This window comes from Amia ocellicauda, chromosome 20 (assembly GCF_036373705.1).
Source record: "Amia ocellicauda isolate fAmiCal2 chromosome 20, fAmiCal2.hap1, whole genome shotgun sequence".
NCBI lineage: Eukaryota > Metazoa > Chordata > Actinopteri > Amiiformes > Amiidae > Amia > Amia ocellicauda.
This window is the reverse complement of record NC_089869.1, coordinates 1460211-1476836: the sequence shown is the minus strand read 5'-3', so window position 1 is coordinate 1476836 and position 16626 is coordinate 1460211. Positions and strand designations below refer to the sequence as shown.

At 38.9% G+C, this 16626-nt stretch overlaps 1 protein-coding gene across 5 annotated transcripts in view; it reads left to right on the top strand.

Annotated features, from left to right (window-relative positions):
* lcor (ligand dependent nuclear receptor corepressor) overlaps positions 1-16626 on the top strand; it is a 142952-nt gene that overhangs the window by 86833 nt on the left and 39493 nt on the right. For 2 of the 5 annotated variants that reach the window (XM_066693366.1, XM_066693369.1), the window contains exons 4-5: positions 9943-10075; positions 12253-12552. In XM_066693366.1, the coding sequence (XP_066549463.1) occupies positions 9943-10075; positions 12253-12552 (433 nt within the window). Of the gene's footprint in view, positions 1-9942; positions 10076-12249; positions 12553-16626 lie in introns of all 5 variants that reach the window. The other 3 variants (XM_066693365.1, XM_066693368.1, XM_066693367.1) reach the window with 2 other exon arrangements.

Below are 16626 nucleotides of genomic sequence, written 5' to 3'. Positions count from 1 at the left end.
TGTCAATATGTATGTCTCCCAACATAATGGTGTATGCCACTGGTTCCCAACCCTGGTCCTGGATGACCCCCTACCCTGCTGGTATTTGTTCCAACTGAGTTCTCAATTACTTAATTGAACCCTTAAGAAGAAGTGTTCAGGAGTTACCCAAGTCAGTCACAGGGCAGGTGAGAGAGAGCAAGCTATTTTGTTGTGTTTTTACTTTCAGAAAGTCTTAGCATCCTGGTGTAGGGAAGAGGGCTTTAGATTTATGGAGCATTGGTCTTTCTTCTGGGGTAGATGGGACCTGTACAAACCGGACGGTCTACATCTAAACAGAAGGGGGGGCTAATGCATTGGGGTAGTGTATGTGCAGAGTAATTGAGAATCTTTTAAACTAGGGACCAGGGGGGCAGGGAGCTCTGACAATGGGAAATGTTCCACTAAGGAAAGAAAACCAAGGGAAACTGCTAGTAGGAAAGTCCTGAAATGTTTGTATTTCAATGCCAGGAGTATCAAGATGTTTAGACCTAGAAGCCACAGTGCTGGCATGTGACTATGATGTTGTAGGTGTGACAGAAACATGGCTTACAGAAAATGATGGGGATGAATACAAGTTGAAAGGATACACACAAAAATGACATTGAGGCAGAAGAACTCAAATTTGATCCCAGTAACAAAACCGAATGGGTTAAACTTTTGAACAAGAGATCCGGAGGATTAGTGGTAGGAGTGTTACGGACCACCCAACTGAGATATTCAGCAAGATCTTGCATTGTACAGTGTAATCAGGACTGCATGTAGCAAGGCTACAAGGCTAGCAAGGCTGTTACAATGGGGGATTTAAATTTCCCAAACATACTGGGAAAGCCCAGTTGGGACTACAGAAGCAGAAATAGAAATGCTTGAGATGGTAAATGACTGCTTTCTAACTCAATTTGTCAGGGAACCAACCAGGGAGAGTGCATGCATTGACTTGATATTTTCAAATGACCAAGACTGAGTCAGAGAGACACTAGTTAGAGAACCAATGGCAAACTGCAATCACAGTAAGGTTAGCTTCGACGCATTCTTTCAAAAAACAAGGAGCAAGTCTAAAACAAAGAAGAGGTGGACTGGAGCACACTGGATACAGATTCAGTTGAAAATGGATGGTTATATTTTAAGAATATACTACTTGAGGCTCAGGAGAAATTTGCACCAAAAAAGGAGAGATCTGAGGACCAAAAAACATTGGCCAAAATGGTTTAATAGAGGTATACAAAACATATCAAGAGAAAGAGAAAATGTTGTATAATGCATACAAAAGGGATAGAGATGAAACTACATACAAAGAATATGTTGAACTGCAAAGAGATCTTAAGAAACGGATCGGGAAAGCAAAGAAGGAAATGGAAAGAAACATAGCTCTTGTTTCTAATCTATATTAATGGTCTGGTCTCTGGGATAGTTAGCAAACTTGTCAAATTTACAGATGATATTAAAATAGGTGGCTCAGCAGATATCGCTGCTCTAGAGGCAGTTCAGAGGAGAGCAACCAGACTTATTCCAGGTCTGAAGGGAATGTCCTACTCGGATAGACTGAGGGAACTGAACCTTTTCAGCCTGGAACAGAGGAGACTACGTGGGGACTTAATCCAAGTCTTCAAAATCATGAACGGCATCGACCACATCAAACCAGAGGAGCTTTTCCAGATCAGCAGGGACACGCACACCCGGGGACACAAATGGAAATTGGGCTTCAAGGCATTCAAAACGGAAAACGGGAGACACTTCTTCATACAGAGAGTTGTCACAATCTGGAACAAACTCCCCAGCGATGTGGTTGAAGCTGAAAATTTGTGAACATTTAAAATAGACTGTATAGGATCCTTGGATCACTTAGTTATTAATGGACACCAAACGAGCACAATGGGTAAAATGGCCTCCTCTCGTTTGTAAACTTTTTGTTCTTACGTAATAATTTCCTAAATCATAGCCTTTTAATTATTGTAGATCGTAGGGGTTTTAAGTTAAGTATAGAATTATATAAAGAACTTATTAAAGAACCAACTTTTTAAATTTACAATTTAAAAAATCTAATCCAAGCAGATTGCTAATTCAATTAAGATTCAATTGAGAGCTTGGTTGGAACAAAAAGCAGCACAGTAGGGGGTCCTCCGGGACCAGGGTTGGGAGCCACTGGTGTATGGCATTGTGTTTGACCAAAGTTAGCTAAATTTGGTCATACAAATGGAATAGGGGACAGGTGGCCTATAAATAGCAATAAACTGAAGAGGTGGATTAAGCCTAAATTCTATTTGGTGAATTTCAAAAGATGCAAAGCTGTCTGATGGTTCAGTACGTAGGTGCAGGTCTGTGAGGTAGATGGTGGCTAGGCCCCCACCATGGCCTGTTGTATGGGCCTGCTGGCAGTAAGGGAAGTCAATAGGGGAGGCTTCTACTAATGGAATAGTGTTGTCTGGTCTTAACTAGGTTTCAGTCAAGGTGTGTACATCTATGTGTGTGTCGGTTATGGTTTCATTTATTAAGGCTGCTTTACTAGGTAGCGAGTTGATGTTTAAGACTGCAAGCTTATACATGGGAGAATTAATATGAGCAGAAATTTCTGTTGTGTAGTTTTAACTTTTATTAGATTGTTGAAGCGAAGGCCCAGAGAGGAAGGAATATATCCATACATTTTCTTTTTTCATTAGTTAATTAATAGACCTGATTAATTGAGGCAGCCATAATATATATAGTACTGTGCAAAAGTTTTAGGCAGGTGTGAAAAAATGCTGTAAAGTAAGAATGCTTTCAAAAATAGACATTAATAGATTATATTTATCCATTAACAAAGTGCAAAGTGAGTGAACAGAAGAAAAATCTACATCAAATCAATATTTGGTGTGACCAGCCTTCAAACAGCATCAATTCTTCTAGGTACACTTGCACACAGTTTATGAAGTAACCCGGCAGGTAGGTTGACCCAAACATCTTGGAGAACTAACCACAGTTCTTCTGTGGATTTAGGCAGCCTCAGTTGCTTCTCTCTCTTCATGTAATCCCAGACAGACTCAATGATGTTGAGATCAGGGCTCTGTGGGGGCCATACCATCACTTCCAGGACTCCTTGTTCTTCTTTACGCTGAAGATAGTTCTTAATGACTTTCGCTGTATGTTTGGGGTCGTTGTCATGCTGCAGAATAAATTTGGGGCCAGATGCCTCCCTGATGGTATTGCATGATGGATAAGTATCTGCCTGTACTTCTCAGCATTGAGGGGATTTGGTCAGAATTAATGGTCTCCAACTCAGTTTGCAGAAATGGAACCTATAATGATAGGTTGCGTATGCAACCGTGGTTATCTGAGAAAATAAGTACTGCCCAAGGGGGAGGGGTTTTTAGCGTGCGCGCTGGAACGTATTGAAGACATTTGTCTATCAAAGCTGCCATTGGCCCTTGTGCCCGTCACTCAAACAGGACCCTTCTAATTCCTGTTTGTATAAAAGGTGGCATCTGCACAAAGACTTCCTCTTTTTGCCGGGAGCTAGAACTCCCGCACAACCTAGCAACTTTTGGGCAGTGCTTCTTTTCTCAGATAACCACGGTTGCATACGCAACCTATCATCATTTGAGTTAAAAGCACTGCCCAAGGGGGAGGGGTTACAGTATAACCAAACTGTTGCAAGGGAGGAGGCAGCGAGCTGGTAAGAGAGCTTGCCCCAAGGCGTACCTTCTAGGAGCAGAATGACACCTATATGGTAATTAACTGGGTGATGAGACTTCTCCTGACACCAAGTTTGAAAAGTCCGCCAGTGGTAGGAGTACTGCGACCTCGTAGAGCAGGGATGGGGAACGTATACGGCCCCTGAGGCTGTTTGCTCTGGCCCTAGAGTCCATTTGGAAAAAATAATTTCTGCGACATACACTTAACACTAGAAGCACTGAGCTTATGTAATAAACATCTCTACTGTGTTTTAACTGCGCAAATATGAAAATAAATAAGTTATAAACACATTTACCTAGAATAGGCAAAATTTTCACCGGTCATTAAAATACATAATAACTCAAATATAACGCACAATCCTGCCTGCCCTTTATAATAGAGTCAGTCTGGCGCTCAAGTGGCGATTGTACAGCATTACAGGTGTCTTTTTACATTGAGTGGATACAGTGAATACCTGTAAATAAATATGGATTGGAAACTGAAGAAACCCTCTTAAACGGCAGCGCAGGAATTGTTGCAAATGGTAAAGAAGTCTTTAATCAGGCCAGCCCAGAAGAAAACCAGAATGAACTCATGTTCAAACCGCTTTCTTACAGATCTCTTCCGGGTTTTACATTTTATACAGTAGTAAACAAAAGGTGAATAATGTCCAATCAGCAGAGGGCAGTGTCCTGGATGTGCATGTGAATTGGCTCAGCCCTTGCTTCTCTACTTCCTCTTCCTCCTTTGGAGTGTAGGGTTACCAATCACCAGGGGTGATGTCACAGTTTCCTCCTCAAAGCATTCTGGGATGCGCAAAGGACTGTGGGGGAGAGAGTGGTTCGACGTGTTTTGCACGTGGAACCAGACAAAGAGAAAAGTGGCTGTGCAGGGGGAGGGAAGATTTGTTCCACGTGTTTTACACATGTAACCAGAAAAGTGGGTGTGCAGGGGGAGAGAGAGACAGACAGACAGAACTATACAACAACATTTTACATATTCCATTCAAGGAAATATATAATTTGAATATTTATGCAGAGCTGATATGCCATTTATTGTATTTAAATTTGACAAGACCTCGGGTCTTTCAGAAACGGAGAATGAAAAGAGCTCGTTTTGGAAATGCCGTGTATATGAACATGACTGATTCAGGGGCAGCAGTGATACTGGGATTGACAGATCATTCGTGGGTTTGTGCCAGTGTTGTGAACACATTGCGAGTGAAACGCCAGGTCCAAATTGCACCGAGTGCTTTTACTCCACTGATCAATACGCGATATTGCACATAGTACAGAGTGCAATAGCGCAGTCACATCGCACGCAAAATAATGATGCATGGACATTATCAGCGGAGGAGCATTTATTGCAATGCTATACACTCACCTAAAGGATTATTAGGAACACCATACTAATACTGTGTTTGACCCCCTTTCGCCTTCAGAACTGCCTTAATTCTACGTGGCATTGATTCAACAAGGTGCTGAAAGCATTCTTTAGAAATGTTGACCCATATTGATAGGATAGCATCTTGCAGTTGATGGAGATTTGTGGGATGCACATCCAGGGCACGAAGCTCCCGTTCCACCACATCCCAAAGATGCTCTATTGGGTTGAGATCTGGTGACTGTGGGGGCCAGTTTAGTACAGTGAACTCATTGTCATGTTCAAGAAACCAATTTGAAATGATTCGACCTTTGTGACATGGTGCATTATCCTGCTGGAAGTAGCCATCAGAGGATGGGTACATGGTGGTCATAAAGGGATGGACATGGTCAGAAACAATGCTCAGGTAGGCCGTGGCATTTAAACGATGCCCAATTGGCACTAAGGGGCCTAAAGTGTGCCAAGAAAACATCCCCCACACCATTAGACCACCACCACCAGCCTGCACAGTGGTAACAAGGCATGATGGATCCATGTTCTCATTCTGTTTACGCCAAATTCTGACTCTACCATCTGAATGTCTCAACAGAAATCGAGACTCATCAGACCAGGCAACATTTTTCCAGTCTTCAACTGTCCAATTTTGGTGAGCTTGTGCAAATTGTAGCCTCTTTTTCCTATTTGTAGTGGAGATGAGTGGTACCCGGTGGGGTCTTCTGCTGTTGTAGCCCATCCGCCTCAAGGTTGTACGTGTTGTGGCTTCACAAATGCTTTGCTGCATACCTCGGTTGTAACGAGTGGTTATTTCAGTCAAAGTTGCTCTTCTATCAGCTTGAATCAGTCGGCCCATTCTCCTCTGACCTCTAGCATCAACAAGGCATTTTCGCCCACAGGACTGCCGCATACTGGATGTTTTTCCCTTTTCCCACCATTCTTTGTAAACCCTAGAAATGGTTGTGCGTGAAAATCCCAGTAACTGAGCAGATTGTGAAATACTCAGACCGGCCCGTCTGGCACCAACAAACATGCCACGCTCAAAATTGCTTAAATCACCTTTCTTTCCCATTCAGACATTCAGTTTGGAGTTCAGGAGATTGTCTTGACCAGGACCACACCCCTAAATGCATTGAAGCAACTGCCATGTGATTGGTTGATTAGATAATTGCATTAATGAGAAATTGAACAGGTGTTCCTAATAATCCTTTAGGTGAGTGTATATTCGTGGAGTAAAAATGTTCACCTGGAGAGGGCTGTCAAAATGCAGTGATGTACAAGTGGAGAAACGTGTCCTGTGTGGACTGTCCCGAGCTGTCAGGTATGCAGGCAAAATGTATAGTAAATCGTTTATAGAAATACAAAGCTACAGTGAATACAAGCACTGTATGTTGAAAACAAAGTTTACACAGTGTTGAAAATGTTTACTTTAGTGAACAGTTATGTTTTGATAAATGCAATATTTATTTTTGAACTATAAAATATTGCTTTTGAGCATTATTCCAATATTTACATTTACACTTGTTTCATTATCTTATTATATGCCGTTTTTGAGCTTTTTGCTTATTGTAGGCTATATAGTTATTTATGTTTCGACTGCAGTGTGTGTGTTTAGAAAAAAGTGATTTGTTCTTGCATTAGAATGTAAGTTTCATCTGTATTAATGTTTTGATGTCGGTGTATCTAATTAAGGTTGCGGCCCGTGAATACATTTGTGAACACTTGAATGGCCCTTGAAATGTTCCCCACCCCTGTTGTTGAGGGAGCTCTCGTCGACTGAATAGTAGCCACTACCGTGTCTGATAGACCCCAAGCCATCAGGCGATCCCGCTCAGGGGCCAGGCCCAGGTGCCCTGCACCTGAGACAGCAAGTCCGCCCGCAGGGGAAGCTGCCAAGGCTCTCCAACCAAGAGGGAAGTCAGGTCCGCAAACCACAGTCTGCGGGGCCAGCGAGGCGCTACCAGCAGAACTGTCACTCGTTCCTGCCTGATCTTCTCCAGAACCACTGGGAGAAGAGGGAACGGTGGGAATGCCTAAAGGAGACCATGTGTGGGCTAGCGCGTTGATCCCCAGGGTCCCTGACAGATCCCGAATGGAGAACCATACAGAACAACGTGTGGACTCTGCCGAAGCGAAGCAGGGCAGAGGTTGCGTGCGCTCTCGCTGTGGAGGAAAAAGTCCTGTGGACAAAAACAAACACAGCGAACTAGCCTGAATAATAATATTAAATGACTACTAGTGTGAAAGCCAAGAAGAACCGAGGTGCCGACGGACTTACGTGGCACGGACCGAACAAGATAGCGTGGCTAATTTAAATAAAATTAAAATAGCACAACACACAACTGTAGCGAATCGGTGGGTGGATGGTAGTATTTGTACTACCAGGCAGCCGAAAAACGCAATTTCTATTTTTTATTCACAAACACAGAAGCTCTCGCATTTCTTGACGAACCAAGGCGAAGGGCAAAAAGAGGAAGTCTTTGTGCAGATGTCACCTTTTATACAAACAGGAAGTGGAAGGGTCCTGTTTGAGTGACGGGCATAAGGGCCAATGGTAGCTTTGATAGACAAATGTCTTCGATATGTTCCAGTGCGCCTGCTGAAAACCCCTACCCCTTGGGCAGTGCTTATAACTTGAAAGATTTGTGTCTTGTTGCTGAGCTCAGTCTTGCCATGGTGTATGACTTTTGACAGTAAACTGTCTTCAGCAACCTCACCTTGTTAGCTGAGTTTGACTGTTCCTCACCCAGTTTTATTCCTCCTACACAGCTGTTTCTGTTTTAGTTAATTATTGTTTCAACCTACATATTGAATTGATGATCATTAGCACCTGTTTGGTATAACTGTTTAATCATACACCTGACTGTATGCGTACAAAATCCCTGACTTTGTGCAAGTGTTCCTAGAAAATTGTATGTTGTTTTGAAGGCAAAGGGTGGTCACACCAAATATGGATTTGATGTAGATTTTTTTTCTGTTCACACACTTTGCATTTGGTTAATTGATAAATCTATTAACATGTATATTTTTGAAAGCATTCTTACTTTACATCATTTTTTGACACCCGCCTAAAGCTTTTGCACAGTACTGTATATACCGTAAAACTTCAATTAAATGCCCCCGACTTTTATTCCAAATAACTGCAAAAAGCCCCAGCGTCAATTGGAGACCGGCGATTTTATATTAAATATTAATAAATAAAAAGACATTGCGGACTCATGCAGGGTAAGAAGAGCCTGGAAAAATTGCTCATTGTAGATGTAGTATAAGAGGCCAGGCTATTAGTATTCTTTATTTTTGAATTATTTATTTTTTAATTTGCTTTCCAAAGATGCAAACAAATCAGATTCAATGTATGGTGAACTATACACTGGATTGAAAGCAAGATACCGGTAATATATTACCAGTTAGCAGATTCGATATACTTTGAACTCTTGCTAAATAATCAAAAAGCACAAACAAAACTGTGTAAATACGCTTTAAACCAAACCATCAACATTATACTTCATCAATGCATTGTTTGTCGCAAATGACAGTTCAGTCACTACAATTAACGGCAGCACAAATATACAGTTATATATGTATGTATATTATATATACACACATACACCGTAAAACATCCAATAGTCGCCGTGTTGATTTGCATAATCATGTAAACAAAGCCGGTCTGCAATAAACGCCCGGTTACGCATCTTTCTTGTTTTCAGTAAACCTATATACAGTATATTAATAAAAAACACCATCACGTGTGTTTTTATTATTTCACACTTTAACTAAGCGTAACCCGTGTGTGTGTGTGTGTATATCTATCTCTCTCTCTCTCTCTCTCTCTCTCTCTCTCTCTCTCTCTCTCTCTCTCTCTATATATATATATATATATATATATATATATATATCAGAAATATATATATATATATATATATATATCAGAAATATATATATATATATATATATCAGAAATATATATATATATATATATATATATATATATATATATATCAGAAATATATATATCAGAAATATATATATATATATATATATATATATATATCAGAAATATATATATATATATATATATATATATATCAGAAATATATATATATATATATATATATATATATCAGAAATATATATATATATATATATATATATATATCAGAAATATATATATATATCTATATATCTATATATATATATATATATATATATATATATCAGAAATATATATATATATCAGAAATATATTTCAGAGCTTCATATTAAACTTTCTTCTTTGGAGGTATTCTATGAATTGCCAGCTCAGCAAAATTTCAATGGTCATACAGAGGCCAGACATAATTGATTTAATTGATCAGTTGGTTTGCAAACTCCCTGGACAATTTTGCTGGTGTGGATAAATCATTTCATACAATTTCCTGGGATGGCATGCTTTTATAGGCTGGCTTATGGTTCCCATTTTCACTGTGGGGGTTGGTGGGGGTTTGAGTCTTAATTTATTTGTGGCGTGATTAGAACGTGTCTTAGAGCTTTGTGTTTGATATTTATTAAAGAAATCCTAAATATTAGGTTTACGTTTAAATATTAGTCAAACATGAGTTTGGGCTGGGATTAAATCAAAACTTTGACCCACCCGCTAAAAGAAAACTACAGAACTGTACTCCGTTGCGGCTTCATTTTTAGTTAGATGCCACTTTCTGCTAATCATAAATGTAACCGCTGTGATGTACAGGTTTGTAGTTTTCTGTTAGCGGGTGGGTAGCCCTTGGTTGGTTTATAAATCAAAGTAATCTTCACAATTATTTGCTTTTCAAATCAATGAACTGTCTGAGAAACACGTGCTTCCCCCAAATACATATTTATTTCTTGACCTGTATTATTACTATATTTATTTTTTAAAAGGAACATTTAGTTGGCTTTAACGACCAAGCCTTGGAAGCTGGGGAGAAAACCCTTTGCAAACAAGAACAGTCCAAAATTAACCGGCTCGAGAAGCAAGCAGAAGAATTCCTCAATGCGGTCTTTTACAGAAAAGGTGAGTTTTAAGATATATATTTTTTTTATCTTCATATAAAACATTAAGTATTCTTTAATAGTGAAACAAAAATGACAGGTTATACATTTATGCAGCCTGTTACCATACTTTTTTTTTTTTTAAATTCTCTGACACCTTTTTGACTTGAATCTTTTTTTGTTTGTCTACAGAGACATCTTGCTGTTACACTGGTTTGTAAATAGTTACATTAATTTTTTTGCAAAAGCTGGCTAAGTTTCTTCCTGCTGCTGTTCCTTAATGTAAATGTTTTTGTATTCTGATGTATGGTCAGTTGTTTTCAGTTCATATTGTTTAACATTGTAACAGTGCAGGAAACATTGGATTCTAACAATCGGAAGCTCTGGCAATATTATTATTTTTATTTCTTGGCAGACGCCCTTATCCAATAAGCTGAATGTAATGGCCTAGGGAAATTAATTTTAACTCATCACAGCAATTGTCCAGGATAATTATTTCATACACATAAATAATATGGCCCATTTTTAAAGGAGGTCTCTTCCAGTTTTTGCTTCTTAAATATACAAAAAATATTTTTAAATTCATCTTTAGTGTGGCCTATAGTAAAATCCATTAAAGTAGGGGTGGAGAACGTCCGGCCTCCAGGCCGTATACATATATATTGCTCCGGCCCTAGAGTCCATTTGGAAAAAATAATTTCTGTGACATAAACTCGGCGCATCTAGTGTTGAGTGTATGTAATAACCATCTCTACTGCGTTTTAACTGTGCAAATCTGAAAATAAATAAGTTATAAACACATTTACCTAGAATAGCCAAAATTGGGTTATTTTCACCGGTCATTAAAATACATAATAACTCAAATATAACGCACAATCTTGCATGCCCTTTACAGTAGAGTCAGTCTGGCGCTCAAGTGGCGATCTCTACCTGTCTGCAGTCTTTCATGTGCTTGAAAAACACACGCATTGTACAGCATTACAGGTGTCTTCTTACATTGAGTGGATACAGTGATTACCTGCAAATAAATATGGATTGGAAATGGAGATTGAAAAGAGCTTGTTTTGGAAATGCCGTGTATATGAACATGACTGATTCAGGGGCATCATGGGAATGACAGATCATTCGTGGGTTTTGTGCCAGTGTTGTGAACACATTGCGAGTCCAAATGCCACGGAGTGCTTTTACTCCACTGATCGATACGCGATATTGCACATAGTACAGAGTGTGCCTGTGCTATTGCATCGCACGCAAAATAATGGTGCATGGACATTATCAGCAGAGGAGCATTTATTGCAATGCTATATATTCGTGGAGTAAAAATGTTCACCTGGAGAGGGCTGTCAAAATGCAGTGTGATGTACAAGCTCCTGCAGGGAAAGTGGAGAAACGTGTCCTGTGTGGACTGTCCCGAGCTGTCAGGTATGCAGGCAAAATATATAGTAAATCGTTTATAGAAATACAAAGCTACAGTGAATACAAGCACTGTATGTTGAAAACAAAGTTTACACAGTGTTGAAAATGTTTACTTTAGTGAACAGTTATGTTTTGATAAATGCAATATTTATTTTTGAACTATAAAATATTGCTTTTGAGCATTATTCCAATATTTACATTTACACTTGTTTCATTATCTTATTATATGCCGTTTTTGAGCTTTTTGCTTATTGTAGGCTATATAGTTATTTATGTTTCGACTGCAGTGTGTGTGTTTAGAAAAAAGTGATTTGTTTTGATGTAGGTGTATTTAATTAAGGTTGCGGCCCGTGAATACATTTGTGAACACTGGAATGGCCCTTGATAGGAAAAAGGTTCCCCACCCCTGCATTAAAGTATAGCTTTTAATATAGTAAGATTTGATGTAGAAGTTAAATTGGTAGCAGTTTAGTCGTATATTAATTCTTCTTGCAGTCTCCCTCACATTTATTCTTTTGAATGAAAATTTTGAAGACAGTCATTATATTTCATCACCTTCTTGAAGCAGTGTTAACTTGGCTTACAACCCTAATGATGGTAATTTAGTAGTTTAACATTTTAATGTAGTATTTCAGTAAATATTTGTATTTGACGAGCAGTGTAGGTTTATATGATTATATCTATGTATTATGTGTCATCCATATAATTTTTTCATTGCAGTAATAGTAAAATATTTCATTATTCATATTTATATAATTTTTTTTTTTTTTTCCCCAACAGCAGATATTCCTAGGGTCTCAGACCCCCACATTCCTCTAGTGGCTCGTGAGATAATGCAGCGAATGATCCGGCAGTTCGCTGCTGAATATACCTCAAAAACCAGCTCTTCTCAGGACCCCATCCAACCCAACGGCACTAAGCACCAAAGCCTGCCAAAAGCCCCCTCACTTGCACCTGCTGCTGCTGCTGCTGCTGCTGCCACCTCTGCACAAAACCCTGTTCTCAGCAAGCTCCTCATGGCTGACCAGGACTCCCCACTGGATCTCACTGTCAAGAGGACTGAGCTGGAATCCAGTGACCAAGGTATTAATGAATACCATTTACAACTTGCCATTTGTTCTTTCTTAAACATGTTTAATCTGTGCTTTCAGAAGGTATGTACATCCCTGTTTGAGTGTCTTAGTGCATGTTCTTCGCTCAGGAAATCTGATTTGAAAATGCATTTAAATTCAGAGATTTGCAGTAGATGCCATTATGTAGTGCTTCACAAAATAGTTCTTAAAATGTTTTATATATTTTTTGCCATCTCTCTTCATACCTATATAGTGTTTGCAACTTGTTTTTTATATGGCTGGTGCTCCCAAAACAGGTGCATGTGTAAATCTGCAGAGATTTTCAGAGACGCTAGAGATACCAATGATCAGAAAGAAGATGGTTTTACGGTACAGTAACGACCACATACAAGTGTTGTGCCATTATGGTCAACCTAGCACGAAATCGTTGCTGGCAATTTTCCAGCAAGGGTCCTAGTCTAATTGCCGGCAATTTCCCGGCAACGGGTCTGTGTGAATGGAGCAGGAATATGATTGCCGACAAATTCAGTGTCAAGTCCTTGCATATCGACGCAGTCCGTCAACTAACTGCCGTAACCAATCAGAATAGTGGCCCATTTTTGCGACCACAACACAACAAGATTAAGCCACCTTTGAACAAGAACTTTTGACCGCAACAACAAATGGACCGGGTCGTTAGAAATGGCAGAGATTGAAAATAATAGTCGCAGCAATTGTTATTGAGTTATGAGTGTTATTGATGAACCAACAGGTTGGTGTATATAATGCTAAGTATTCTCACGTCAGAAGTTATGTACCAGTAAATCATACAAAATATATTATCTCTATACAAGCCAAACGTGTTACCCCCTCACACTGGGTTCGTTTCAAACGAAATCGGTTTGTTTGCTTTGAAAAAATGTATGTGTGCTCGCTGTTCACACTTGTCTTTTGTACAAACATGCTCAGTTAGTTTGGAAACTAACTCCGGTTCGTTTTCGTGATTCACTTCCGTGTTTTCTCAGGACTCCAATCATATTGCAATGATAAAGTGAGCTCGATTAGTTTTGTATTAATAAAACGCTGGATATTTACATTGCACATGATTAGTGCATATAAGAAATGGCAGCATAACGCATACAATAACAAATACATATGACTAAATTGTATTGTTTACAGTATTTCCTATACACGCGTGTTAATTTGAATTTGTAAATTTGTAACTGCACTGTATTTTTGCACTTTGTATTGATCTTATTTGTAAGTCGCCCTGGATAAGGGCATCTGCTAATAAATAAATAACAATAATAATGACGGCAATAAAGTTACTACATGTAGTCTAACGCATCTGACTACTTCTGATACAACAAAATAATTAATGGGTGCATTCACGTTCTGCCGAATGTGCGCAGCTCTGACCAATAATCTATGACAGTCTGAATAGTGAATTTATTTAAACACACTGTACATATGCAGTTATACAGAACACAACAATATAGCATACTATATTTGTGAATATTATCAGCGTTGCGCTGCCGAATGGTGATTGTTTTGCCTATGTAAAAATATACATTAACAGTGTAACGTCTGATAAATATCCATCTCGAAGTATTTTACTGCTACTACCATATCTTTAAACGGGGAAATGATGGAACTTGTACAAACACGTCCAGAGTATCGGTCCGTGTCTCCTCTCTCTATCCCACAGGCTTCTGTAGTGTGTCGTTCCCATGGCTACAGCGCTCTTGCCGGCAATCTGTTTTCTGTGCGAATGGGTCCTTGCATTAAAAAATAAAATAAAAAATGGTTGTCTACCTATACTTGACTCAAAGCTCAAATCAACCATCATTAAGTCATCTACGTTCCTTGTGTAATCTGTTCATGGCAAGAAGATTTAAAATGATTTTGCAACTACTTTGGTTAAATCTGGTTGAATTGAAGTAGTGACTGTTTTAGTCACCATGGTTACCAATTTTTGTGGGGTGACTAAAGTTTATTTTAGTATCCTACAGGTGACAGCATAGTTTTGTAGTAAAACTGGTATTTTAACACTTAAGAAAAAAACAAAAACAAAAAAACAAACAAAAAAAAAACCTCCCAATTTCTAATGTCTTATTACTGCCTGCTTACGTCACAGGTGCCTCCTATCCATGTAGCTTCCAGTTATGTGGTTATTTGTTATCTATAGTGACCTGCAGTGTGCACATGTGTGCGTATATACAAGTGTGAATGTGCATATACATGCATACATAGTGTTCATAGGGTTAGTTTGAAAAAGTCACAGAATATTTATTTCCTTGTTTATAAAATGATACAATACTCCAAATCAATAATTTAATCACATTAGATTAAGTAGAGTTCAATAATAAGTGTGAATGTCCTATATATTTAATGTACAAGCAATTTTCATATGGAAGACTGATTTGAAGTTTTCTACTGATTTTCCCGTTCATCTATTTAAAATCTAGTAGGTTTTTTGTGGGGGAGTTTCGTTTAAAAAATCATGTAGGGTTGCAAGCAATCTTATTCAAATGTTTCACTATGAATCCAGGAAGGCAAAAACCAATTGTGACAAACTCCCACCCAGTTAACAGACTATTTGGAGAAATAGTATGCACACACACAATTTGTTCCCAATAGATTTTTCTTGTTTGCATTTATAACAAACCTGTTTGGATATTTATTTTGCCTTTATGCTTAACTTTTTGAGTACAGTAAATCTAAATTCTGTTTAAAAGTACATTTTTACTTCCAGATGGTGTACAGAAGTGTATTGCTGTCACATCGTTTTCTATGTTTTTATTTTGCTCACACAAATCCATAAAATAAGGTACTCCATTGAGAAACTAGACAAGGTGCTAGCTCAATTGGGAAACACCATATCTATTTATTTTTCTTTTCTTGTTATTCTAAGCATGCGTCCTTCCATGCTTTGTGTTTACAGTTTGTATCATTTTTGTGTTTAGTGACAAGGTGTCATAGTCACAAATGAGCAATTTCAAATATGACATTTCTTCCAAATTTACTCTATCCCATTTTCTTTGTTTTGATTTCTTCCATAAGATCTCCATCTTCGCTGATTTGCTGTCCAAGGTAGATGTATCTTTTCATCTACTTCAGTCTTCATAATTTTCACAATGCTATTAAACATAACTTTAATTTTACTAAAGTTAATTTTGAATCCAGTTGTCTTACTTGCATCTGAACGTTCCTGAATTTGAAGCTGTAGGTCCTTGGGTGTTTTGGAAAAGATGAGAATGTAATCGGCACTGCATAAGTTGCTAAAATAGGCTCAGTTTCTCTTTCAAATGTGAGACATTCCATAATGCAGTATTGTTGTAATGGCTTCACTGACTCGTAGCTGGATCTTGTTTAGCAAAGTCACAGAAACAGGAGTGCTTACAGCTGCCAGCTTACAGTCTCCCCTTGTTTTCTCAAAAACAATAAACAATACAAACAAAAAAGCAAAGGTTTTTATGCTGCTTCCAGCTCATTACACCCAGGCCTTACAAGAGCATGGATGGGCACGGCGCAGCAGCAGTCTGTGCAGGTTTCCCCATGTGTGCTTCATCTTCTTAACAAGCTTCCTCCGCAGGATAATAGGCAGCATTGTGGAGTAGTGGTTTGTTGTGGGTTCAAATCCTGGGTGGGGCAGTGCTGTTGTTCCCTTGAGCAAGGTGCTTCACTTAGATTGTTCCAGTAAAATGCCCAGCTGTATAAACGGGTAAAAATGTAAGTTGCCCTGAACGCTCTGTCTGCTAAATGTCAAATAAGGTAATGTAATGGAAAAAGCATGTGTGCTGCTTGTCTTGCCTCTGCATGGAGCATGCTGAGGTGGCACTGAGAAGACCCCTTGGTGCCAGCTGTGCGAGAATGTCTGGATAGTGTTCTTCCTTCTCATTCACCCCATTCTTCTAGCAGATATTGCCGGAATAGCAGGTATTCAGTACCGTTCCCCCATTAGGTCTCGGTACTGAATTGTTGGCACATGTGGATGCTTGCGGATCATCGAGTGTTGTGGGGACACGACTCGCTAGGGGTGTAACGGTATGAGATTTTCATGGCATGATAATGTGGCGGCACGTATAGTGCTTGGGCAGTGAGA